Raw genomic sequence first — 27,107 nt, forward strand, 5'->3', positions numbered from 1 at the left:
GGAGCAGAACTCCATCTGGCCTCACTCTGGGCAGCTTATAAGGCCTGGTGTGAGTTTTGTTTATGCAAGTGCAGCATAAAAGGAACAAATCCGCCAGCACCGAGGCTGCTGCCTCTGGAGTCCTTTTGCATACATTTTTTCAAATGATAATTCACTCTACCCAACCCCCTTCTCCACCCTCCCCACCCCCAAGGCCGATTTATTGAAAAAACCACCTTATATGGTAATATTGCTAACACACCGTCAGCTGGCCTTTTTAGGGACTCTGTTTAAAGAAGATCCGCCTCTGGGGTTTTATATTGCTCTGGTATTTATGCCAAAGACACACCAGCCCTCAGTCACTGGGAGAAGAACCTCTCCTACACTCGGTGAGTACTATACAGCTTCTGCTGTCTCTGTCTTTTTGGGGCCGCCTGGCCCCCTGGGTACAGGAGGCGCCTTCAGATTGGCCTGGCTTTGGTGACGCTGGCCTAGGTCACACGTCAAGGCCCTTGGTGTGCAGTGGCGCCTGCAAGCACACTGCTGCCTGCCAGGAGAAGGCATTTCTGGCCATGGGGCATCCTCGGGCAAGGGCAGCACAGCTCCCTGCCCTCTTAACCAGGTGCCGGGTGGGATATGTTACCTGCGCGCTCTCTCTTCTCACTGCTCACCAGGGCCAGTGCAGATCTATTCCGTGTCCTTTGTCATGGCTCAGGATGTCTGGGAGGCTGTTTAGGGGAGCAGATGCTTTTCAGAGAAATGACTTCCCAGGGCATTTAAATCCAAACCAGTCATAGCCCTTGTATCTGTGAGATGTCTTGTTGGGGATGGGTGAGTATTTTCTTCAGACCACCTCTTGTCTCTCTGACTTCTGCTTCATGCTTGGCTAAGAGTTTTCTCGGTCTTGAAGGCTCCAGGATGCAACAAATCAGGAGTAGGGTGGAGTAAGTGTCCCGGGGCATCATGTGACTTTAGGGCTGGAAGGAAGTGGAACCATCTATTAACAATTCATTCTGCGATGAAGACACTGAGACCTGGGGAAGTTAAGACCCTCACCCAGCTGTGAGACCACCACCAATGTCGTTGTCCTCCCCCAGTGACACACACACACAGACACGTGAGCATAAATAATTAAGAGGGAAATAGACCAAGGGGCTGTGTCCACTTTTGCGATCAAACTCTGCTAACATCTCTTTACAGCTGAGGCTGGCCGGTGTAGTGGTGCAGGCCTTGAAGATAGACCACCCAGCAATGGAAGTAATACTATATCTCCCTGGCAGTGCTGTTGTGAGGATTAAATGAAATAATATTTGTAGAAAGTTCCCAGCTCAACACTGTCAGGGCCTGGCCCTGAGTGCTCAGACCTTAAATATCACCTGGACAGTTTGCTGAAACAGACTGCCTTACCCCAGATTCTGACTCAGTAGACTGGGGTGGGAGCTGATAATTTCCACCCCTAATAAGCTCCCAGGTGAGGCTGAGGTGGCTGGTCTGGAACCGCCCTTTGCACAGGGAGGCTTTAAGCTCTTGCTTTTACCATTTGAATGGGTTTAGAGTTTGAGGTTAGCCCTTGGGCTGCATAGAGAGATTCCTATGACACAGATGGAGGGGAACTAGAAGAAATCTAATGAGCAGATATTATACGTCACACCTGGGAAACCAGGATGGGCAATATGACATCATGACCTTGAAGCTACATTTCTTTCCTCCTTCCCTTTGTTCATTCTGGCAACACTTCTTGCGCACTTGTTATGTAAGCAGGCATTGTCCCTGCTCCTTAGGACAGAGTAGGGGTTCTGCAATCACTAGGAGAGACAAATGAAAACCATGGAAAAGATAAATATATGAAAGAGGTAAAGCCCAGGAGTCTCTCACCCAGCCCAGAAGTTATCAGGGAAGGCTTCCTGGAAGAATGGGTACCTAACCTGGGTCCTAAAGTCGGGATAGTCCCAGGACAGAGGACAAGTGGTCTTTGGGACTGTTTAAGTGGCTCAGCTCCACTGAATATAGATTTCAAGGCAGGAAGCAGGGAGTTCTAAGGTCAGAGGAGAAGGCGGGGCCAGATTACTAGGGCTTTCTGCTGGTGCTGCTGCTGCTAAATCACTTCAGTCGTGTCCGACTCTGCGACCCCATAGACAAAAGCCCACCAGGCTCCCCTGTTCCTGGGATTCTCCAGGCAAGAACACTGGACTGGGTTGCCATTTCCTTCTCCAATGCGTGAAAGTGAAAAGTGAAAGTGAAGTTGCTCAGTGTGTCCGACTCTTAGAGATCCCATGGACTGCAGCCCACCAGGCTCCTCCATCCATGGGATTTCCCAGGCAAGAGTACTGGAGTGGGGTGCCATTGCCTTCTCCACTAAACTAAAGGACTGGGCAATGGGGCATCGCAGAATGGTAACAGCAAGAGGTCTGCCCCCTGAAAGGACTGCTCAGGCAGCTGTGAGGGGAGTGCGCTGGAACAGGGCAAGACTGCTACAGCAGTGCACTGCTCCCAGTTGGCGGTGGATCCAGACATAAAAGGCCTGAGGATTGGAGGGGAAGGAGCAGGGAGGACTGGGGAACTGGGCTCCATCCTGGGTGGGGGTACAAGTCTCTGAGGGGCCAATCCAACCAGAGGACATCGATGAGGATGGCAGTCTCAGAGATGGAGTTGCGGTGCCAGGGCCGTGGGGCTCAGGAGAGGGGTCAGGTCTAGATCTGAGCAGGGGAAGAGAGTGGCCAGGATAAAACAGAACAGCAAGTCCAAATGGCAGATTCCTGAGGACCAGTAGGGTTACGAGCAAGAAGCCATTTTTAATTTAATTAGAATTAACCAAGTCAAGGTACCCTGAAGTTAATAAGAGGTGCCGCTAGAATTTTCCACCGTAGGAGTGTTCCTCATGCAGTCATTGTATGGATGTATGCACTTGCAGATTATAATAGGCGGCTGCTTAGCTGTCAATTGAAGCCCTCACTCCAATCTATTTCCCCAACTATTACTTGAAATCTCACTATATTTGAGAGGCTTTCCTTTTAGGACTCAAACTTTTCACTGAAATGAAAATGCCTTTGGAAACTGGCATAAATTCAACCTTCCTTTCAATAATCATTGATTGGTGAAGCAGATCCTTCATCTCCTTCCAGTGTGGCAGACTTCATCCTGAGAGCAAGTTGTAATGGAGAAGATAAGAGAGATAACAAGAATTATTATTTTTTCAGTCCTTTACAATAGGGATTGGGAAACTTTTTCTGTAGAGAACAAAATAGTAAATATTTTAGGCTTTGTGAGTCTAAAGGTCTCTCTCACAATTACTCAACTCTGCCATTGTACTGGAGCAGCCACGGACAGTATGTAAATAAATGGATGTAGTTGTGTTCCAATAGAACTTTATTTATTATTTGATTTCATATAATTTTCTTGGGTATTAGAATCTTATTCTTTGACTTTTTTTCAACCATTAAAAAATATCAAAACCATTCTTAATTCAAGGGTGTCACAAAAACAGGTGTTGTAGTTTGTAGACTACAGGGTCAGGAGTTTACTGACTCTGATTTGCACTTTATAAAGCACTTCATTTCCATTATTTCATTTGATCCATTATCCCGGGAGATAGATGTCACCATTTCCATTTTACAGTTGAGGAAACTGAAGGCCAGAGAGGGAGCCGTGGAACTGAGCCATGAGAAGGGGCACCTGAAGGGAGGAGAGAAAAGAAAAGAGGGCGGGAGAGAACTCTGAAACCAAATCTTCAGAGTGAGGGTGGGGAGCGCTCACCCTGTTCTCGGATTTGCTTGGGGGTGGCCAGGGGTATGTGTGGGTGAGCAAATCCTTTGCACTCATTATGTCTTTGGGTTTTGGCCACTTTTTGGGGAGGAGCGGGGATTTGTGCTTCTAACTCTGTGAAATCCTCAATGAAGCCCAGATGTAGTATGTGCTGAAAGGGCCAGAACAGTGCACTTGGGTTTTCTGCGAGTGTAAAGGGATTGTGACCCAGGAAACCACAGTGACGTTGGCTCTGGTTCAGCTGACACGCTCAAGTCTAGCCACAAATTACCAGCAAGCGGCTGAGTGAGGTTTAGAATTTCCCCCAGCAGAGACCTTCCAGGAGAGGCTGGCTCCAGGGTCCAAGCCTTCCCCCAGAGGGCCCCCGCCGCCAGCTGCCCTCCCTCTGCCTTCACCTCCCTCGCTTCTCATTTGGTTCCAACTTCAAGAAAAAGCAGATCTGAATCCACCTCAAGTGCTGCAGAATGGCACGGCTGACAGCTTGAAGTCACTCTGTGGCTTGTCTCAGCTGCTGGGAAATCAAGTCCAACACGCTTTCTTCCTGTAAGTGCAGAACTTCAGGGGGAGACAATAGGGTTCACCAAAAAGCCAGACCGGCTTGAACTACAGGTCACACGAGAGAGGGGACCCCAGAGGGAGATAGTCACAGAGGGGCAGCTTTGCTTCTTGGCCACGTTTGGAGGTTGTTTTCTCCTCTAGGTGGACCACCTGCTAGAACAAGGAAACCCAGCGCTCTGTGCCCAGCTTGTGAAGAAGACTATCCCTTCGTGGTTCTTTTTTTTTTTTTTTTTAAACTTTACAATATTGTGTTAGTTTTGCCAAATATCAAAATGAATCTGCCACAGGTATACATGTGTTCCCCATCCTGAACCCTCCTCCCTCCTCCCTCCCCATACCATCCCTCTGGGTCGTCCCAGTGCACCAGCCCCAAGCATCCAGTATGGTACATCGAACCTGGACTGGCGACTCGTTTCATACATGATATTATACATGCTTCAATGCCATTCTCCCAAATCTTCCCACCCTCTCTCTCTGCAGATGAATGGATAAGAAAGCTGTGGTACATATACACAATGGAGTATTACTCAGCCATTAAAAAGAATACATTTGAATCAGTTCTAATGAGGTGGATGAAATTGGAGCCTATTATACAGAGTGAAGTAAGCCAGAAAGAAAAACACCAATACAGTATACTAACGCATATATATGGAATTTAGAAAGATGGTAACAATAATCCTGTGTACGAGACAGCAAAAGAGACACTGATGTATAGAACAGTCTTTTGGACCCTTCGTGGTTCTAAATCGTATGAGCGAGCTGCCTGGGACTGTGGGAACTGGGAGTTCAGCTCTCAGGGGCAGAGCAGACTGTCACGGCGGAGCCCAGGCAGGTGGAGGGATTGTCATCTGACATTTACTGAGCATCTACTTCGTGCTGCCCACCAGCACGGGGGCTGTCAACATAAATCTAGATCTTGTCATGGCACGGGAGGGGCTCAAAGGCTCCGAGAGAGAAAAGAACACTGACCCTTTTGTTTTAGGGCTTTTGCTGCCAGCAGTGCTAGAGAGACAGAGAGGCAGAAACAAAAACACCAAACATGGAGAAGTTGTGTGGGTGTCACTGAGCTGCTGGGGAAGGGGCAAGCCCAGGCTTTGGAGCCTCATGGGCTGTGGCCAGCCCTACCTCCCCCGGTGAGCAGCCTGAGAGCTATGTCCTTTCACTTTTCTGAGATTTGGTTTGCTTATCTGTAAGTTGGAACTAAGAATATTTTTACTCAGGGCTTCTGTGAGGATTAAATAGATAGTATGTGTGAAAGGCATTCAATTTTTAAAAATTAAAGATGTGTTTTTACCAAAAATCTAAACACAGAATATACTGTGTTTCACCTAACAAAACAGCCTGCACCTTTTCCATGGCAGTAAATATTCTGCTCTATTATGGGAAGGTTTCTGGCAACTAGTTTACAAGCATTTTATTTATTATTCAATAAACTTTTTGGCATTAAAGTTGGCCAAATCTTTGCACTCACCCAAGGATAAATGGGCTTCCCTGGTGGCTCAGCTGGTAAAGAGTCTGCCCGCAATTCAGGAGACCTGGGTTCAATCCCTGAGTTGGGAAGATCCCGTGGAGAAGGGAAAGGCTATCTACTTCAGAATTCTGGCCTGGAGAATCCCATGGACTGTATAGTAAACGGGATTGCAAAGAGTCAGACACAACTGAGCAACGTCCACTTTCACTGTCAAGGATAAATTGCTAGAAGTATATTTGTGAAAAGACATGTGCATTTTTAAAGACTTTTGATAAATATTTGTGAATTCTCCTTCAGAAAGGTAGTCCTGTTCGCCTCGTCAGCTGTGAACAGGAGCTCACCTTCCCACACCTCTGCGGGCAAGTGTAGTCCTAAGGAGCAGACACAGCTTTCAGGCTGGAGATGGGGTCAGCTTTTATCCTGGCTCCAGAACACTGCTGACTGTCCACAAGACCCCAGGTCCTTCTCACAGAGGCTGAACAAGAACTTTCACAGTTTGTTATTCAGACTCACCTTTACAATTTCATATTTATGCTGTTAAATTTAATCCTAGTGAATTTAACTTGTTTTTCTCTGCTTTTTGAGATCATCTTAGATTTTGATCCTTCCAGCCAACAGATGTGTTTTATCTGGACATATGATCAGCATGTACTCTACATTTTTGTCCAGTTCATATATAAAACATGAGAAAGGACCAGGAGTGGAGTTCTGAGGTATATCGTTGCCTCCAGGTTGACAGTGATCTATCAATGAACACCTTTCAGTGACAATAACTCAGATAGCTGTGAATATGCCTAATTGTTTTATTCTTCGGCCTACATGGCTTTATCAATAGTGATGTCACAGGAGAACTTGTCAGATGCCAAGATCAAATTAAGCTCAATTTCTCCCACGTTCTCCTTCATTTCCAGCCAGAGAGTCTTGGGAAAAAAAGGAGGCTATTTGTTGTTAGTAAACCCTAGTCAGTTATAAGAAATCACTTCTTCTTTAATAATGCTTTCTTTAATAGTGCCTTCTGGAAACCCACCTAATTTGGATATCAAGATTACCTGAGGTTTTAGACCACTGCCTTGTTTCCCTTTTTGAACACTGGAACTTTTGCCATCTCCATCTCCTGACATCTCTCCATTTCTCCATGGTTCCAATATGGTAGGTTAGGGAACTTCTCTGCAATCCAGAAACTGTTCAAACCAAAGGCAGCATTGTTTTGAACAACTAGGTACTTTTTCTTTAAATTTTTTAAAACCTTTTTATTTTATATTGGAGTATTGGCAATTAACAATGTTGTGATAGTTTCAGGTGGACAGCAAAAGGACTCAGCCATACATATACATGTATTCATTCTTCCCTAAACTCCCCTCTGATCCAGGCTGCCACATAGCATTGAACAGAGTTCCCTGTGCTACGCAGTAGGATGTTGTTGGTTATCTATTTGCAGTCTAGCAGTGTACACATGTAGATCTCAAACTCCCTATCTCTTCCCCATTGGCAACCATGGGCTCTGAGCAACCAGGCACTTCCCTTCAATCTCCATCACATCTCAGACCGTCTTGTCTTCTCACCAGTGTTTGTTCTATGCCACTGAGACTGGTGGGCCAAAAAGACTGAAAATGCAATGTTGATACAGAAGCTTGACAGGTGATGGGAGTCAGAGTAGTAAACAGGTTGGGAGAAGGGGGTTCCAGACCCTGCATCTAAAGGTCCAGAAGGGACAGGAGATGACACAGTTCGGAGGATGGAAAGAACCTCCACATAGCCTCAGTGAGAAGGCCAAGGAGGGGGTCCAGACAGGAGATGAGTCTGGGGACACAGGCAGGGGCCAGACCTTGCTGGACCTTGTGGGCTGAATGAGAAAGTTGGGACTTGCTCTCCATGGCCAAGGGCATCATGAGGGTCAGCAAGGACAAGCAGGGTTGGATTCTAGACGTCCCGGTGGCCTCTCCCCGGGTGTACACCCTGCTTTGAACATAACAGGAAGGGCTTCCTTTTAGCCCGAAAATTGTGTGAACAAGCTTTTGCTCAGTCTCTAGGTAGTCTTTGGCATTCACAGGCCTAGGGCTCTCCCTCTTTCCTCTGGTCATGGTCTTTGCTGTCCTCCTCCCACGTAAGGTCGTACGGGAACCGGGGTCCCAGGTGTCTGCGGCAGCTGTCTTCTTCCCTCCTGCTGCATGTTCTGAGCGAAGCTCGGTGGGCTCCGCAGCCACCTTCTCTTTCCACGCCTTGTGCCTCTCTTCTCTGGACCCCCATCCCCCTCAGCTGAGACTCTCTCCACCTTCCACCCGGGGCTTGCTGGCCAGATAGTGATCTGCACACCAGCTCCTAGACTGCTATTACTTCTCCTTTGTCACTCAAAAGAAAGAAAACCTGCAACATGTTAGAAAAATTAATTTCCTAGTCAGTTTGCAGCCATCCCAATTCAGGTATCAGCACTGGAGGCAGGACTTCTCTGTTTTTTTTTCCATCTGAAGTGACAGGGTCAGTGAGTCCCATCATGAATTCTCTTGCTTTCCTTGTCCTCCAGGGGCTTCTATCCTTAGGATTGTACATTTCACCTAGAACTGCTGCATCTTTTTTTCCTTGATGATATGTTATGACTGATTTTAATTATAGACTGTACATGGATACAGTCTCCTTGTTAAAAATTAAAACATTACAACACTTCTCCTCCCAGTCCCCTTCCCACCTCCAGGTAACTGCTATGATCAGCCTTAGTTTTTTTTCCCCAGAACTTTTTGCTATGTGTTCACATCCACAAAAAGAAAATTATAGAAAATGTGCAATATTTTTTGTGCTTTAAAAAAAACTCACAAATTTTTTATGCTGGGCCATCTATCCTGCAACTTGCTTTGTTCACTCAGCAGAATGGTTTAGAAACTTGTCCACATTAGTCCATGTCGATCTGCCTGTCCCTTCCCTTAACCTCAGTACAATATCCCACAAGGGACGTTTAGGCAGTGCCAGATTGTACATTGATGTGTTTTTCGGATTAAAGAGTGCCAGTGTTCCCACAACTTAGCCAACAGCTATGATAAAACTTCGAATCTTAACAATGAGATGGGTGAAAATGGTCTTACTTCATTTGCATTTCCTGATAACTAATGAGGCTGATCACCTTTTCAGGTAATTGTTGGGTATGTGCATTTCCTTTTCTGTCAGTTATCTACTTCATAGTTGTTTTTTTTTTTTCCTTTTGAGCTATTTACTTTTTTCTTATTGATTTATAAGAGTTCTGGTATATAGTAAATGATAATCCTTAATTATGTTTATTGCAAGTTTTTTCTATTTCTTTTCTAAACTTCAAGTCTGTAGAGAGTTTTTCCATTGGATTAACACTTTGTATCATTTCAGGCCTTTGAGAGGCAGGTGGATTTGTTTGTGAGGGCTGCCATAATAAAGTATCACAGACTGGCTTAGCAAGGGAAATTTTATTTTTTCACAGTTCTGGAGGTTAGCAGTCTGAGGGCAAGGTGTCAGCAGGGCTGGTTTCTCCTGAGGCCTCTCTCCTTTGCTTGTAGATGATTGTCTTCTTGCTATGTCTTTACATGGTCTTCCTCTGTGTGTCTCTGTTTCAATTTTCTCTTGTAAAGATACCCATTCTATTGAATTAGGCACATTTGGTACCAGTCATAATAGATCAATGACCTCATTTTACTCTTACTTATCTCTTTAAAGGCTTTATCCTCCAATACTGGTACATTCTGAGGCACTAGGGTTAGACTTCAACACAGAAATTGGGGGGTACACAGTTGAGCTCAAAACAGCAGGGTAGAGAGAGGGAAGAGGCCCAAATGCCAGAGTGCAGGGCCGGGTCCTTGCCTGTCCGTCTGGAAGTAGGCCCTAGTTGCCGACGGGGTCAGACCCCAAAGCCGAGAAGATCGTCTCCAGCATGATTTTGAGAAGTGGCCAACTACCTCTCTTCTCCCCAGTTCCCTAGCTGCTCCAGCCCCTGGTTCACTCGGCCACACTCACCATGTGTGAAGAAGAGACCACCGCGCTCGTGTGTGACAATGGCTCTGGCCTGTGCAAAGCTGGCTTCGCAGGAGATGACGCCCCCCGCGCCGTCTTTCCTTCCATTGTGGGTCGCCCTCGTCACCAGGTACGCTCATGTGGACCCAAGGCTTTGAGTTCCTGGGAAGAAGCACTGCATTGTGGCATCCACGGGGAGCCGTGTGTGTGTGTGTGTGTGTGTGTGTGTGTGTTTCAAGTAAAGTAAGAGGGAGCAGTGTATGGATGAGCCCTGTTCTCTCAGAAAAATGACATTGTTTTAGGACAGAGAAGGGAGACACGCCCACGAGAAATCATCCGTCTTCTCTCCCATCATTTCCCCATTCATCAGCATCTGCCTCACCCCACTTCCTTCAGCCTGGTTTCCAGTGGGGAAAAAGGACATTCTTCTTGTCTTTATCCTTCTTCAGAGACTCTCCAATGCCTGAATCCCTCCAAGTGGAACCCTCAGCCAATTCTGTTCTCCTTCCTTCTCTTTTGCATTGCAGGGTGTGATGGTGGGAATGGGCCAGAAAGACAGCTATGTGGGGGATGAAGCTCAGAGCAAGCGCGGGATCCTTACTCTCAAATACCCCATTGAACACGGCATCATCACTAACTGGGATGACATGGAGAAGGTATTTGTGGACCCCTCCTGTAATGTGCTCATTTTAATATCATCAAGACCTTCTGCCCTGTCAACTCTTCCTCTACGATGTTTCTCACATCTTTCTTTCCTTCCTGTCCACCCCCCTGGGCATTCCCCAGCCTAAGTTGCCAACATCTCTCACTGGATGATTCCAGTGGCTTCCTGACTGATTTCTCTGTCTCCTGTCTCAATCGCCTAATTCATTCTCTGCACTGTTGCAAAGCTTGTCTTTCTAACAGACCAAACCATGTCACTTGCCTCCTGGGACTCTTCAGTAGCTCCTCACTGACCAGCAGTAGGTTCCTAACTCCGTGTCTGGCATCTGAGGACCTGGTCCAGCCTAAGTCCGAGTTTTATCCTTTCCTGCAGCTTTCATCCCAGCCCAGTGCTTGTCCTTCTTTAAAATGCATGGTCCCCTCCAAAAAGGTGAATAACTTCTCCTCTTTATGTTCCCTGTCCTGCCTCAGATAGGTACATTGATGCTATACTATTATGATGCTTCTCTAGTGAAAAATTTAAGTAAGAATTGCTACTGGTTTCTAGAAGCTTTTTTTCATGTCAGAAAATGGAAGAAGGACTTCCCTGGTGGTCCAGTGGTTAGGACTCCACGCTTCCACCACAGGGGACGGGGCTTCCGTCCCTGGTCTGGGAACTAAGATCCTGCCTGCCATGTGGTGTGGCCAAAACAAAAAAAATCAAACTTTCACTAGATACCTAGGAAATACTAATATCAGGAACAAAACCACCTGTGAATGATAAATGAAAATAAAATATCCAGAAAAGGAAGATATGGGGGTAGTTTTTAAATAGTAGTTTGTGTTCAACAAAATCATGTGCAAAATGCTAATAGAACCTTTCTAATATTCTTTTTTAATTGAAGTATAGTTGGTGTACAATATTTCTAATATTCTTTTGATAAATCCCACTGACAGTTGTCTGAGAATTCTTGTTTCTGCAATGACTGTCTCTTGAAATGTAACAGAGGGCTTATTGAGCAGCTGCAGTCTTGCAGCTGGGAATAAAGAAAGCTGATTTGAAATCTGTGCTTCACATACACTTTTCTCTAAACCTTAAATTCAGTCACTCTGAATGAGAGATAAACAGATAACAAATGCAATTGCTTTTTGCTCCACTCTGTGAGGCAGTTAAAAGCACAGACACTGGTACCAGAAGCAGGGAGATTTGGGAGCAAAAACTTCCTCTAAACCTCAGCTTCCTTACTTGTGGAAATAAAAATACTTTCTTCACTAGGTTGCGCTGAAGGTTGAATTAGGCAAATAGTATAATCCCAAAGCATGGAACATACTTAATGCTCAATACATGGCACATATTACTTGTATATGTCTAATGATATCTAATTTAAAAACAACAGACAAAATTTTTATTCACAATAGTAATATGGACTCTTTAAAGAAATTCCTAAAAGTACATTACATACTTTAAAAGAAAAATTCAATAGGATAAAGCTGTCAAATTTTTTCAAGTTGATTTATAGGCTCATTAAAAGTAAAGTGAAAGTCGCTCAGTTATGTCTGACTCTTTGTAACCCCATGGAGTGTACAGTCCATGGAATTCTCCAGGCCAGAATACTGGAGTGGGTAGCCTTTCCCTTCTCCAGGGGATCTTCCCAACCCAAGGATCGAACCCAGGTCTCCCGCATTGCAGGTGGATTCTTTACCAGCTGAGCCACCAGGGAAGCCCAAGAATACTGGAGTGGGTAGCCTATCCCTTCTCCAGTGGATCTTCCCGACCCAGAAATTGAACTGGGGTGTCCAGCATTGCAGGTGGATTCTTTACCAACTGAGCTATCAGGGAAGCCCTCATTGCCATTCTAATAAAAATCTCACAATTGTATATATTTAAGGTATACAACTTGATAATTCGATAATGTATATACATTATGTATCAGTCACCATATTCAAGCTAATAACATATCTACTACCTCACAGTTTGTTTTTTTTCCTTGTAGTGAGAACACTTAATATTTATCCTCTTAGCAAATTTTAAGGACAGTATTGTTACCTCTAGTCACCATGCTAATATATTCTGTTAGATCTCCAGGTTTACTCATTCCACATACCTGACACTCTGTGTGCCTTGACCAAGAGCACCTCCCTTTCCCCTCCCCCCAGCTCCTGGTAACTCCATTTTTACTCTCTACTTCCTTGAGTTTGACTAAAAATAACACAAGCTTTAATTATGCAAGATAATCATAAAGTTTGGAGAAATAAATAAAATAAAATTTATGAGACTATTATGAATAAGGAAAACTGACAGAAGACTTGCTATATCTGAATATTAAGATATACAGTTATACAAATTAAAACAATCTGATGCCAGTACAAAGGTAAAAAAGAAATAGTAAATGTAACTTCTAAGACCAGAGGGGAAAAAAGGATTACTCAGTGAATTATTCTGTGATACCTGATTCATTATTTGGGGGGGCAGGGAATCTGTTTATGGCCCTTACCTCATACAATTTCATTAAAACACATCAGTTGAACACAAAAGTTAAATGTAAAAAAATTAATGAGAAAAATACAATATAGTAAGTATGAGTATCAAATTTCTGGTGAAATAAGTCATAGAAAGAATAACAAATGTGATTTCTTAAAAATCATAATTTCTAGTATGTGAAAAATAAAACCAAATTTAGAAGGCAAACAACAGATTGCAAAGAAATTTCACAACTAGTGTAATAGAGGATTAATATAAACAACTAATATAAATTGATAATTAAAAACACAAAGTCTCCACCAGACAAATAATCAAGGGGCATGACCAGGGAGTTGGCCAAATAGAAATGATTAAAAGTTGAAAATCTGAAAATTATTTGAAAAATTATTTAAAGTTTTATTTAAAAATTTAGAGTAAAACAGCTAGGTGTTATTTTTATCTGTCAAATTATTTCATATTTTAAGAGTGAGAACATTGAATGCAGATAAGGGTGAAATAGGCAATTTCTTATTCTGAAGTAAAGACAAAATTAGCCTCTTTGTGAGTAATAGAAATCAAAGCATTTTCCAGCAGTCACCAAGATGGCAGCACCCAGGCGTGAGGCTGGAGCTGACCCGAGGGCTTCAGGTGTGGTGCTGGTGGGAGCTGGGGAAGCATGCAAGGACCTCAAGATACCAACACATACACATGATCAGTCCAGTCCTTCTTTAGGAGATGCAAAGCTCAGAACACCAATGGTCACTGAAATCACAGAAAAAAATTTGAATACTTTAGAAAAGAAAAGACTTTTCTATATATGGAACAGTGACCTTTGGAACAACAGTTGCTTTCCCTGGAATATTGGGAAACCTCATTTTCAGGCATTGCTTCAAGGTTAAACATGATGCTTTGAAGACATATGCATCATTGACTCTACTCCCATTTTTGTCCACTACAGTTTCCTACAGGCTTCTTATAACAGATGCTTTGTATTTAGGTAATACAAGCCAGGAAAACTGTGTTCTGAGAAGTTCACTGATTGGCATGGCATGTGGTGTTTTATACCCCACTGCTTTGGCTTTTTATAAAAATGGATGTCTGGCAGTCAAGTTCCACTGCCACCAAAAGGAAGGGTTTTATTTTACTGGCTGCTGCCTTGTCAAACAGAGATAAAAGCAATGGTGATTCCTCTCATTTTCCAGACAGTCTTTGGGATAGTTCATGGTTTTCAGCATTATGCAATATTTGAAAGTACATTTGAGAAAACTGTGTGTGAAGATTAACCAAAGAATGAATGGATACTGAATCAGCTGAATGAACTTTTTTTATGATAAAAACTCAGGCACTGCTGAAAGAGTTGAAAGTAATTCTAGATGGACAATTTGTTGTTGTTGCTGCAGAATGCTTGCTTTGCGGTGCTGTGCTGGTCTCTGCCATACAGTAGATGCATTAGTCACAGTTGTATGTGCAGCCCCTCTTAGAACTTTTCTTTTTTGGAAAACATCCTGAATAGAAAAAAGAAAATGTAATAGGTACAAAGATAGTTTTCACACAATTATACAAAAAAATCAAGCTACCCTGAATAGCAATGTGATTAAATATATGATGGTGATGAGATATGATCAACTGTCATATAAGCATTAAAACAGTTTTTAATTCAATTTATTAAAAATAAATATTTACTATGAAAAAGAAAATTATTTACTTATATTAACTGAAAAGTGATAGGAAACAAAATTGAACACAGAAATGTAATCGTAGTAAGTAAGAAATAAATGAAAGCATATGAAGTGAATAAATGATAATAGTAATAAATTTGAAAATACATAAAGATGAAAGATTAGGGAGAGAAAAAAGCCAAAGTGTTAACTGTTTATTAGTAAGTGATGGAAATATGGGAAATTTGTATTCCTCTTAAAGAAATTTTCCTAATTTAAAAATTGTCAACATCTTTAACTTTTAAAGTACTTCATAACTTAAACTTCAAAGTACTTTATAAAAGCTTTTGAAAATGAAATAAAATGAAGTGCAGATGGTTGGACCCAACATCCAAAAAGATTCTGATTTATGGGCCTGGGATACAGCCTGGGAAGCTGCACCTATAGCAATTATCCCCATAACTGAGGCCACATTTGGGGAAACACTGACATCACCTTATTAAGCCTAACTGCGGTCTCTTCTGTCTCCTGTGACACCCCCACAGCCTGCGGCCTCTGCCTGCGCCATTTGCTCTGCCTCGGGTGCCCTTCTCAGTCTTTGGAGACCGTCCTTTGCCTTCAGGGCTCTCTCAGATCTCCTAGAAAATGAACTTCTCCTGCCTCTTCCTTCACTTGAATATGAATGTGTCTTTGCATTTTGTCTTTTTGACTGCTTTTCTCCGCTCTAGACTTGGAAACTAAGGTTACATTTAGCACCATCCTAGCTGCCGTCTCTGGGGTCACACAGAGTTGGACAGGACTGAGCAACTTAGTAGCAGCAGCAGCGCAAAACCGGAGGCCCATAAACATACCGGTGCAATGGACACAAGGGCTCTGTGCCCCACCTCTGGGGAAATCAAAGCCCTGTGTCCCTACCACTCTTTGCTGAATCCCTTTGAAATAAAGGCTCTTGTTTGCTGTCTGGATTACTCAGAGGGAACCGGACACAGTGGGAAGAAGTAACTTCCTCTAAAACTACCATGCAATGTTTTCAGAATCTAATATTGTGCCCTGTAACTATTAAATATTCAATATGTAGAAGTAAACTACCAGGCTTCCCCGGTGGCTCAGACAGTAAAGAATCCGCCTGCGGTGCAGGAGACCTCGGCTCAATCCCTGGTTTGGGAAGATTCCCTGGAGAAGGGCATGGCAACCCACTCCAGTGTTCTTGCCTGAAGAATCCCATGGACAGAGGAGCCTGGTGGGCTACAGTCCATGGGGTCACAAAGAGTCAGACACGACTGAGTGACTAAGCACAGCACACATACAGAAGTAAAAAAAAGAACTAGCTTCATCTAAAGCAGTGATTCTCAGCCAGGATAATTTTGCCTCCCAGGGGCATCTGGCAACTTCTGGAGACATTTGTGCTCCTCACAACTGGAGAGGTGCTACTGGCCTCCAGAGCGTGGAAGCCAAGGATGCTGCTAAACACCCCGTAATGCACAGGTCAGCCCCCACGATGAAGAATTATTGACCTAAAATGTCAAAGCGCTGAGGCTGAGAAACCCTGCTCTGAAGAACAGCCTGGTCAGTAATAGACAGTGAGAGTCCATGCATATCTGTCAGGCTTAAACAGGAGACAGTATACACTCAGCTGGGGTTCTGAATTAATTTAAGGAAGGACTACTTACAGAGGTGTGAGCAGGTTAGGGAACCAGAAAGAGAGGCAGAGACACCCGAGTACCAGCAGCAGGGAAAGCTCTTAGAGCTGGAAGGCTGAAGGGCAAGGGTGGCGAGGCTAGAGGTCAGTGAGAGCTAGAGCCTGAAGAGGGGCCACACAGCAGGAGCCCTGCTCAGGGAGACCTCAGCTTGGCCAGGAGGGCACCCTGCCCTCCTCCCGCCTCACACTCTGCAACCCCTTGCTGGTATCTTCGATCAGCCAAACACAGCCAGAAGCCAGAGAGCTGCAGTGCACCTGGTCCCTTGGGGTGCAGGGAAGACGAGGGAGAGGAGTGAAAAGGAGCCGTGGTCAGATGGAAATAATCAACACACTGAGTATGTTGGCCCTAGGTCTGAGTCTTGTCTGGGGCCCTGATGAGAAGGAATATACCCTTGAAAGAGTGATCAGAAATTCCCAGTGCTGACGGGCCTCCTCTCCAGATCCAGTCTATTCTGAGACCATCAAGCCATCCTCCCCCAGTACGGACATGCCAGTTGGAATTTCCCCGCCCACTGAGAGTCTGCTGGACTCATCTGACTTTTCTCCCAACCAGATCTGGCACCACTCCTTCTACAATGAGCTGCGGGTAGCCCCTGAGGAACACCCCACCCTGCTCACAGAGGCCCCTCTGAATCCCAAGGCCAACAGGGAGAAGATGACCCAGGTAAGAGGCCAGGAAGACCTGCGTACCAGCGCAGGAACACACATGGATGCTTGGCCAGATTCTTTTTCCCAACCATGCATCAATGCAAAAGAGTAGTTTTGAGGACCTGCTATGCGTGCAGTCCAAGCCAGAACCCATGGAAGGTTGGAGCGGGGTTAACAGGCACAGGTCCCCCCCTTAATAAAATTACCAACCATTCTGTGGGCCAAGAGAGCTGTGATTTCTAAGTCTTCCATTCTGCGTTGTTCTTTCAGATCATGTTTGAAACCTTCAACGTCCCCGCCATGTACGTCGCCATTCAAGCTGTGCTCTCCCTCTATGCTTCTGGCCGCACAACGGGTAAGTAGCCCTGGAATCTGTTCCCTTTTTGACTTGAGGGGAAGAAAGGGAAAGCTGGGCTCCTGGAGAGATTCCTGTTCAGAAGAATCAAAGGGACAGCCAAAGCCCAACGAAAACCTGGGTGAGGGATAACAGAGGGAAGCCCAGGTAGAATGTAGGTGCAAGTCCCCCAGTATAGCTGAAGAGAATCTACATGAGCAAATCATGACCACAAGGGCCATTTCCATCACAGGAGTTAGTCCGGGAGCTTGTGCACACTTTCCAACAGTACTGGAATGTTTCTGCTCACGAAGCAGCAATGGCAGAATCTGTGATGGTGGCTGTATAAGTATGAGGTGGCCTTGGCATAGAAAACTCAGGGAAAACAGAGGGAACTTCAAAATGAAGTGATTTTTAATAAGGGCTTGACAGCTTCCAGAAACATCTTTCAAACATTCATTCATGTATTCATTGATTTGTCCATTTATTCATCCATTCAAATATTCTCCAATACTTCATACCCTGTGCCAAACGCTGCAGGCCATGGGCACACACTGGGAAACAAGACAGATGAGCCAGTTTGCAGCTAACACAGTCTAGTGGAGGAGAGAAGAAATTAAAGGATAATTTCACTGCACGTGATGAGGACAGTGACGGGGGAATGCAGGTACACATGGTTTTGAATCCTGCACCTTGCGCTTGGTTTTATGCCGTGGACGTCATGTTCACATGCCACATGGTAGTCATTGTGTGTGAGGCTTCCATGATTGGTTGACTGATTTTGCCATTTCTCTAATGCAGAACCTTTAGGTTTGCCTCCAATTTTTGCTTATTATAAGTTATGCTGTGACCAACATCCTTGTATAAGAGTAAGCTACTGATCTCTGGATATTTATTTTGGATCTGCCCTTTACTGAGACATCTTATTAACGCTAATGGTTTCTCACTTAGTCCTCTTAGGTCTTTTAAGTATGGGCTACAGTCCATGGGATCTCAAAGAGTCAGACACAACTGAGCGATTAACATACACACCACTTTATCTGCAAATAATGATGATCCTCTTTCCTTTTGATAATAATACCTCTTATTTCTATTTCTCGTCATATTGCATTGGCTAGAACATCAAGGACAATATTAAATAATAATAATATAGTAACAATATTGTAATGTTTCCCCATCCATTATATGGCTGTTGGATCAAGAGGGATTTCTTATCATGCTGAGAAAACTTATATCCTTTCATAGTTTACTAAAAGTTTCATCAGTAGAGAATGTTCATTTTTTTCAAGCTGGTTTTTATAGTCCTTTGAGTGCTAACATTCTAATTGCATGAGCGTATATGTTAGTTTGATGCCTGAAGGATATGCAAATTATTCACTCTAACTTAAGGAATGCGCACCCTAGATGCCAGTTGACAAGCATGCATTTTTGTGAAAGTGTTTCAAGGGATATAAGAAGAGGAGACGTTTCATTTGCCTTCCAGAAGCCTACAGTTTCATTTGGGAAAATACACTGACATACACAAAATTGACGTACACAAAAAATATGATTGATAATTCTCATAGTGGGTGAATTTTCCAGCTGCTAAAGAAACATATGGTCGTTGAAGATCATTTGGTGACAGGTCCCAGAAAGAAACAGATGAAAAAAATACAGGGTTTCATAGGCCTTATCTCCTCCTTCCTTAGGCATCGTCCTGGATTCAGGGGATGGTGTCACCCACAATGTTCCTATCTACGAGGGCTATGCACTGCCTCATGCCATCATGCGCCTTGACCTGGCTGGCCGCGACCTCACGGACTACCTCATGAAGATCCTCACAGAGAGAGGCTATTCCTTTGTGACCACAGGTACGCATCCTCTTTCTGGACTTGACTTGGGCTCAGAACCAAATCTGATCTAGGACCAGAAACTCTCATGAGTAATGAGAAGTCAGTGGCCCTGTGTGCTCAAACTCTCTTAGGGTAGATAGGGAGGCCATGAGCTGGGGTTGGGGCCCTGGACCAGACCAGATAGTCAGGGGAGCCTTTTTCAAGGGACAAGTTTCCCAACCAAGACACCCTGGGGAGGGGTACGAGGCTTAGACCTACTTATTCTAAGAAATGCTTGTCTTCACCCTCCGTTAACTGTGCTTTCACAGCACACCCTCCCTCCCCAGGGTCCTGCTACCTCTGTCCACGTCCACAGGATCAGAGCTAGTTTTTATGGGGCTGGATGGTGGCAAGACTGGTGGTGCATTTCATTACCTCAAAGTGTTTATGGTTTGAGGACAAATGGAATAACTAAGGTCTGAATTTCTAAGGGGAAGTGGTCCCCAAGGCAGGAAGAATTTATAGGTAGGGGCTTTCCTAGATTCTGTACAATCCCAGCATATAAGCCTCCATCTAGATGGGAGATGTGTGCTGCAAGGCCCTCAGGAAGGCCTGCAGCTTTGTCAAGACAGAGTGATAAGAGCTAGATGAAAAGTACATGCAAAGTTTTGCTTGAGAATCAAGCAAATCTTGAGACTGAATCCAAAGGAGAAGGAAGAAGGAAGTTTTCATGGAGACCAAAATGGGACAACCAAACTAGCAGAGCCGAGTATCTACTCTCTCTCATTTCTACTCTTTCTAGCCGAGCGAGAAATTGTGCGAGACATCAAGGAAAAGCTGTGCTACGTGGCCCTGGACTTCGAGAATGAGATGGCCACGGCAGCCTCCTCTTCCTCCCTGGAGAAGAGCTACGAGCTGCCAGATGGGCAGGTCATCACCATTGGCAATGAGCGCTTCCGCTGCCCAGAGACCCTCTTCCAGCCCTCGTTCATTGGTGAGGCTCTGCCTTAGTTCCGGCCAATCACACACACTGTTTATTGTTTATACTTACCCAAAATTTTCCAGAAAGGGCTGAAAATACATGAACAATACAACTAGATAAAATCTAATTTTAAATAAAAGGATAAGGAAACCAAAATAAAGGAAAAATGGGATGGGAATATAACATGAAACTAAGAATGAGGTTAAAACACAAAACTCTTCTTGAATTCTCACCATTTAGATCACGGGGTCTGAAATCTATAGGAGTAGACAGAGTGGGTTTGGGGGTCAGACCTGGTTTTAAGTCTTGATTCTGGTCCTTCAAGTGCTATACCTTGGGCATGTTACCTTCTTCAAATCTCAGTTTTTTTATCTACAAAGTAGAAACCGTGATAGTACCTACTAGATAGGGGTTAAATAAGATAATGTTTAATATAAGGATAACTATCATCTTGAGAAGTATATAAGAGGAAGGCCTGTTAGCAAATGTTGGCATACAATGTAGTGGTAAATAGCAAACCAGATAAAGTGCTATAGGCCTAAGAAATCAGGCAAGGCTTCTCATCAAGCTGAATCTTTGAACAGAACCTTGAAGAATGAGCATCACCTTACGGTATCTGGGGATGGAAGGAGTGCAAAGTGGGGAATGGCATGCAAGGCAGAGGGAAAGCTTGTGAAAATTATGGAATATGTGCACGTCATATTCTATTTGGGACATCACAGGTGAAGTGTGTGTGTGTTTGTGTGTGTGTGTGTGTGCACGTGTGCATGCATTCACACACGGGAAATTGAAGACAGCTGCTGGGTCACACAAAGAGCGTGGGTGTTAATCATATCAGCAATTTCAAATCCCCTGGAAGTCTTTAAGCAGCAGAGTACAGAAGTCCGAATTTCACTTGAGGAAGATTCCTCTGTCTACAGTGTGGAATAATACCACATGGAAAAAGACTGGAGGTGGGGAAACTCGGGTATGTGGGCATGAGCTGTTTTGGCAGGCAGGGCCTTTTACTGTGGAAGATCTCGGTTGCAGACAAAGGTGGCTAGATGTCAACTAGCAGGCAAACACGATGTGATTAGAGTGGGATATTTTTTGGCTATAACTGACTATAACATGGAAGAACCTTGAAAACATTATGCTAAGTGAAGTGAGCCAGACATGAAAGAATATTGTATGGTTTCATTTATATGAAATGTCCAGAATAGGCACATCTATAGAGATTGAAAATAGATTAGTGATTGCCTAAGGCTGGGAAAGGGGAGAAGGGGGAAATGGAGAGTGTCTGCCAATGGGTATAGAGTTTATTTGGGGGGTGCTAAACATGTTCCAAAATTAGACTGTGGTGGTGGTTGTACAACTCTTAAACTATACACTTTAAAGGGGTGAGTATCATGGTACATGAATTATATCTCAATAAAGTTGTAAAAAAAGTGATACAACGGAAGCGTCCCTCTAGAAATATTCATCAGGCAGCAGCGTGAACGATCACTCAGAATAGGGGAAACTCAAGGCAGGGCAGTGACCAGTTAGAGGGTCTGATCTTACAGTCCAGTAGGGAGGTGACAGGCAAATCAGGGTAGCTGTCCCGATAGAAGGGTCACCTGAGGAGCTGTAGGTGTGGGGTGGTGGGTCCTGACCAGATACTGTGGTCTCTCCTAGGCATGGAGTCAGCTGGAATTCATGAAACAACCTACAATTCCATCATGAAGTGTGACATTGACATCCGCAAGGATTTATACGCCAACAATGTCCTCTCCGGGGGTACCACCATGTACCCTGGCATTGCCGACAGAATGCAGAAGGAGATCACAGCCCTGGCCCCCAGTACCATGAAGATCAAGGTGGGTGCTACCCTGGCTCCCCTCATCCTATTCTTTGTACAAAGACCTGTGTACTTGGGTACACAGGTCCAAGTCAGGCTGCCAGGCCTACAGCTTGGTGGTCACCTTTATCCTGGCCTGAGGCAGATTTCATCTTGTGGGGGGAGTATGTTCCTGGGACCCTGAATGGGATACACATTTATTCTGGGCTCTTAAGCACAATCTCATGGACACTGTATGAGAAGGAGGTAAAATGAATTTGGAATGGAGAGAATGTTGAAGGGGTTGAGAAGGAAATGAGGAGTTTAAAGAGGGAAAGAAAAGGAAGAGGCAGCACCTCACCATCTTTAAACTTTAAAAAGGACCTGGGAAACCTTTTTAAGGTGAAAGTTCCAGAGAGAGAATGTTGGCTGTAGGACAGGCTACAGGGACATGTCTCGATTCCTGGATAACCTCTGACCTGTGTCCCATCTCGGCTGCAGCCCTCCCACACTGCTTCGCACCTCATAGGCCTCCTCAGCACAGGAGCCCACCTGTCTTACCACCCCTCCCCAGCCTCTGGTCCCCAAGCAACCAGACAGACCTTTTCAGGATTTCTAGGAACTGTTTTGCTAGAGGGGTTAGAAAAAGGTAGGCGCCAAATAGCAATAACAAATAGGTTGAAAGTTAGAGTCTCATGATAAAGTTGGCCTCTGAGCTGAGGAAGTGTGTTCTATATGTTAGTATTCTAAGAACCTTTTTCACAAAGGCCTCCCTGCCCAGGGAAGCAGAATGGGCCATCAGAAAACAGATGAGCACCTCCAAGCTCTTCTCACCTGGAACCACTGAAGCAGTCATGTTTATTGAGGCCTGCCGTATGGTGGGCACTGTGCCAGGCCTTGGGCAGTGGTTTTTTTTTACTAAGACCATGTGTCAGGATACCAGACCTAGCCTCACCCCCAGATTCCTGTTCAACAGGTATGGGGTACTGCCATCACCTACACTGACAAACGGACACCAGTGATTTGATGCATATCCCAATTTATGAGCCAATGCCCTGAGTTTAATAACATGGCCAGCTGTTCAGGAGTTTAAGATCTGCTCATTAGACATGCGCAATGGGAGAACACCTTAAATAAGACCAGAGGAAGGGAAAGGGCACTGCAGGCAGGGGGAAGAGAGTGAGTAAAGGTGCCCAAGGGTGTGTGCATGTACAAACTCCCCAGCCAAATTGGACAGCAAAATGTGTGGGGGAGATGAGGCCAGCTCCAGAATATGGAAGAATAGAGTAGGGTGGAAATGGGGCTGAGATTTAGGGCCTCCAGCCCAAGACAGCCCAGAGTTTTCTCACTAGAGCTGCCCAGCAATAAAATCCTTTACCTTCTTAGTGGCTGTGCCCGTCCTTGAGGTGTATGTCAAAGGAGCCCCGGTGTGACTTTTGTCTGCGTGAAAAAGATAACTTCTAAAGACCCTACTTATTCTGTAATTCCTTGATCTGCAATTTAGGAAATATGTAGGGATATCCTTAGGAGACCAAAAAAAAAAATCTGTTTCACATCTGGCTTGTTCTAGCATTGGATTCTTAGTCCTTTCAGAAACAGGAGTTAGTTGAAGAGTCATAGTCCTTTTGAGTCCACTTTTAGATGAAGTTCAAAGTTGTCTGACATGGCAACGAAGTTCTAAAGGCCAAGCTCAGGAATCCCAGTGGCATGTATGAATTTGAGAACTTCTCAGATACAAGAGACTATTGAGTAGACTGGCTTATACTCCAGAAAGGAGGAATCCCAGCCCAAGCTGCCCATGCATCCAGGCAAGAAAAGAACAGCACTGCCCTTATAGATGTTTGTATTGGCTAGCTATTGCTGGGTAACAGCAACTGTGAAATGTCAGGTCACATAACAATAAGCATTTATTGTTCATGCATCTGCAGGTCAGCTGGGAGTCAGTTGTTTTGGGTCAAGTTTGGCTTGGCAGTTCTGCAGGTCTAGCCAACTCAGGTCAGGGGCGCATCTCTTACTGTGGGGCTCAGGTTAAAGGGCCAGTAGCTCTTTAAGGGAAGTTCTTCTCATGAAGATGACAGAGACACAAGAGACTGTGCCACTTGCATGACTGAAGCACATTTCTAGCCACTATGTCAAGTCTGCTGATATCCTATTGGCCAAAGCAGACAGGGCCCAGCCCATTCTTCTCATGGAGGGGCAGGGGAATGAAGTGGGAGGCAGGGTGACAATCTGAGCAATAGTCTGATCCACCACAAGGTTTCTCCTAGTTCCTTTCTGACCACAGGAGCTGTCCTTTCCCAGGGCAGTCTGGCAGTATGATGAGATGATTCCTGGACCACCTTCCCTATACCTTGGCAACTGACCATGATTCCCCACATTTGCTCTTTGCAGATTATTGCTCCCCCAGAGCGGAAGTACTCAGTCTGGATCGGAGGCTCCATCCTGGCCTCTCTCTCCACCTTCCAGCAGATGTGGATCAGCAAGCCAGAGTATGATGAGGCGGGGCCCTCCATTGTCCACAGAAAGTGCTTCTAAAGTCAGAACAGATTCTCTGGGGACCTCCTTGAGCGTGCTCTGTTAACAATCATGAATCATGAAACATTAAAACCTACAAGCCTGCCTTCTCTGTGTGAAGGTCTTTTATCTTCCTGGGCCATGTCTCACACATAGTGCTAAGGGCTTTTCACACCTTATTTCTAGTCCACACAATGACTCTATGAGGTAGGTGCTGCTGTTACATATCACAGATGAGGAAATTGAGCTCTGAGAAGTTACAAACTTGCTGAAGATCACACAGAACCAGGGTTAAAAATTCATGTGTATCTGATGCTAAAGCCTAGAGCTTCTTCTACCAACTTGTTTTCTTTTTCTTTGAACTTTAGTAAGAATGAGGACTAGATGACTCTTGGGGACAGGAGGGTTAAGAAACAAGAGCTTTCAGAGATATAAGTCCTTTTACTCAAGCGTGATAACACTAGACAATGTGAACAAAAAGAGAAACACAGCACTTATAGGATGTAACGTATGAGTGGTTGAAACACAATGCTATTTAAACTCAGGTGAAGGATGGTCATAGTGGGCTTAAGTCTCTATGAGGTCCTTTGTCATTGAGGATTAAGTTGTATTTTGCCCCAGAAACTAATCAAGAAAGGAGCAGCACCACAGGAAGAATATTTTCTCTTCCTGCACTTCTCTTCTCCCTCCCTCTTCCCCTTTTCTCTCTGTCTCAGATTATTTGCTACCCACTCCCTGCCCTTGGTCAAGTCTCCTATTTCACAAGTATTTACTTGACTTTTTTATTTATTTGAATTTTTGGCATCTACAATTCCTGGTTAAGGTTGAATGGGATTTATGTACCCTACAAAGATGATTCCTGCCCATCAAGGTCACAATGCCTAAAGAAGGAGACAGACACATGCATATAAAACAATGATTTGAGCAGAAACAGAAGCCTTCACAAAATACTATGGGAGAATAATGGATACTAACAGCTACCATTGATTGAATGCTTACAATATGCCAGGCACTGGATTAAGAGTGTTACATGGATTTTCTCATTTCATCCTTACCACAGCCCTATGAAACAGGTGCTAGTATCATTCTCATTTCATAGCTAGTTTACTAGTTAGCTAGATTGCCCAGCTAGTTATTGGCAGAACTAAGTCCTTACTTTTGCCAACGTGCCTTTTGCTCTTGCCACCTGGCCAGGTCCCATCCTTGATGCTCCTGAACAGAGCCCACCTGGTCTTTGCGGACACACCTATATGGAAACAGTGGAGTCCAGTTAAAGCATTACAGAACTCAAGGTCAGACATGCCTCCTCCACTATCCCCTCACTTGCCCTCTGGGGTTGTGGTAGAGAGGCATATTTTCAAAAACAAAATCCCTAGAGGATTTTTGTCTTCTAAAGGGTTTCCCAGAAGCAGACCCTGGAAGGAGGACTCACGTACAAGTGATTTATTAGAGAAGTGCTCTCGCTGGAAACCAGCGAGTGAGGAGAGAGGCAGGACAGAAGAGGGTGACTTCAGCCCGGTCTCCAGGGAGCCCTGGAGTATAAACCTTACTGCAGGCAAGGAGCCACGGCCATATATCAGTGATTGGTGATGGCACTTCTTAGCAGACAGAAAGTCCCAGACTTTCCTCCAGTAGGTTAAGAGCTGTCTTGCAAAGAAGAGCCACAGGCATGGGCTATTGGGAGAGAAAGCACAGGGAAGATGGATTATGATGCCCAGGCACACAGACCCTTCCCACTGTGGAGGGGCACAGAGGAGTCTCCACATGGGGCAAGAAGGGAAGGCTGACCAGTCCTTCTTCCTTTTCCCTGACCTGATCTTACCCCACTTCAATAAATGCTGTCCTAGACTTCTGCAGGGGAAGTTGAGTTATGTGCTGGTAGAAGAGAGAGCATGGATCGGTTACAGTGGTTTGAGGAGTGTGTAAATCCAACAGGAAGTCAACTAAATAGAAATAACATCCTAGGACCTGAGGGCCAAGCTGAAGGCGGCCATTACTTATTATGTAATTCCTATTGGTTGGTAACCGTGTTGCAGGCATTGCATTAAACGCTGCACATGGATTATCTTTCTTAACCCTCACCCCCAGCTGTCTGAATACAAGAGCCCACACACTTAACCGTTTCCTATATGCCTCCTTTTATGACTAGGTCTATCAGTGTTCATTCAGGCAAGCAGAGCCACCATGCCCATTATGGGGATAAGGGAGTTATTATAGGAATAAGACTGCACCAACATGGGACAAGCTGGGGAAGTGGAGGTCTGGAGGGAAATGTGGGGCAATCAGGGAGGAGTTGCTAGGCCTCAAAGACTAGCTGGCATCTATCTCTGGGCACACCAATGACAAAGGTCTCCTCAGAGTTGCTGAGGCTCCCATCCTGCTTTCTAAATCTCAAACCTGGTCCTCTTTTGATCAACTCAAACTCAAAGCCCTGTTCAGATCAGATCAGATCAGATCAGTCGCTCAGTCGTGTCCGACTCTTTGCGACCCCATGAATCGCAGCATGCCAGGCCTCCCTAGCCATCACCAACTCCTGGAGTTCACTAAGACTCATGTCCATTGACTCAGTGATGCCATCCAGCCATCTCATCCTCTGTCGTCCCCTTCTCCTCCTGCCCCCAATCCCTCCCAGCATCAGTGTCTTTTCCAATGAGTCAACACTTCGCATGAGGTGGCCAAAGTACTGGAGTTTCAGCTTTAGCATCATTCCTTCCAAAGAAATCCCAGGGCTGATCTCCTTCAGGATGGACTGGTTGGATCTCCTTGTAGTCCAAGGGACTCTCAAGAGTCTTCTCCAACACCACAGTTCAAAAGCATCAGTTCT

General features: G+C 44.7%; 1 protein-coding gene and 1 pseudogene across 1 annotated transcript; both read left to right on the forward strand.

Annotated features, from left to right (window-relative positions):
• The first annotated feature begins 212 nt into the window (after positions 1 to 212).
• ACTG2 (actin gamma 2, smooth muscle) lies at positions 213 to 24,389 on the forward strand. Its single transcript, XM_005897639.3, has 9 exons — positions 213 to 368; positions 9,697 to 9,866; positions 10,264 to 10,392; positions 16,750 to 16,860; positions 17,115 to 17,199; positions 18,867 to 19,028; positions 19,792 to 19,983; positions 21,628 to 21,809; positions 24,161 to 24,389. The coding sequence occupies exons 2-9, from the start codon at positions 9,741 to 9,743 to the stop codon at positions 24,302 to 24,304; spliced, it is 1,131 nt and encodes a 376-aa protein (XP_005897701.1). The 5' UTR covers positions 213 to 368; positions 9,697 to 9,740; the 3' UTR covers positions 24,305 to 24,389.
• On the forward strand, positions 10,405 to 16,740 carry LOC138989926 (complex I assembly factor TMEM126B, mitochondrial pseudogene; annotated as a pseudogene).
• Positions 24,390 to 27,107: the final 2,718 nt, after the last annotated feature.

Source organism: Bos mutus, chromosome 11 (genome assembly GCF_027580195.1).
Source record: "Bos mutus isolate GX-2022 chromosome 11, NWIPB_WYAK_1.1, whole genome shotgun sequence".
NCBI lineage: Eukaryota > Metazoa > Chordata > Mammalia > Artiodactyla > Bovidae > Bos > Bos mutus.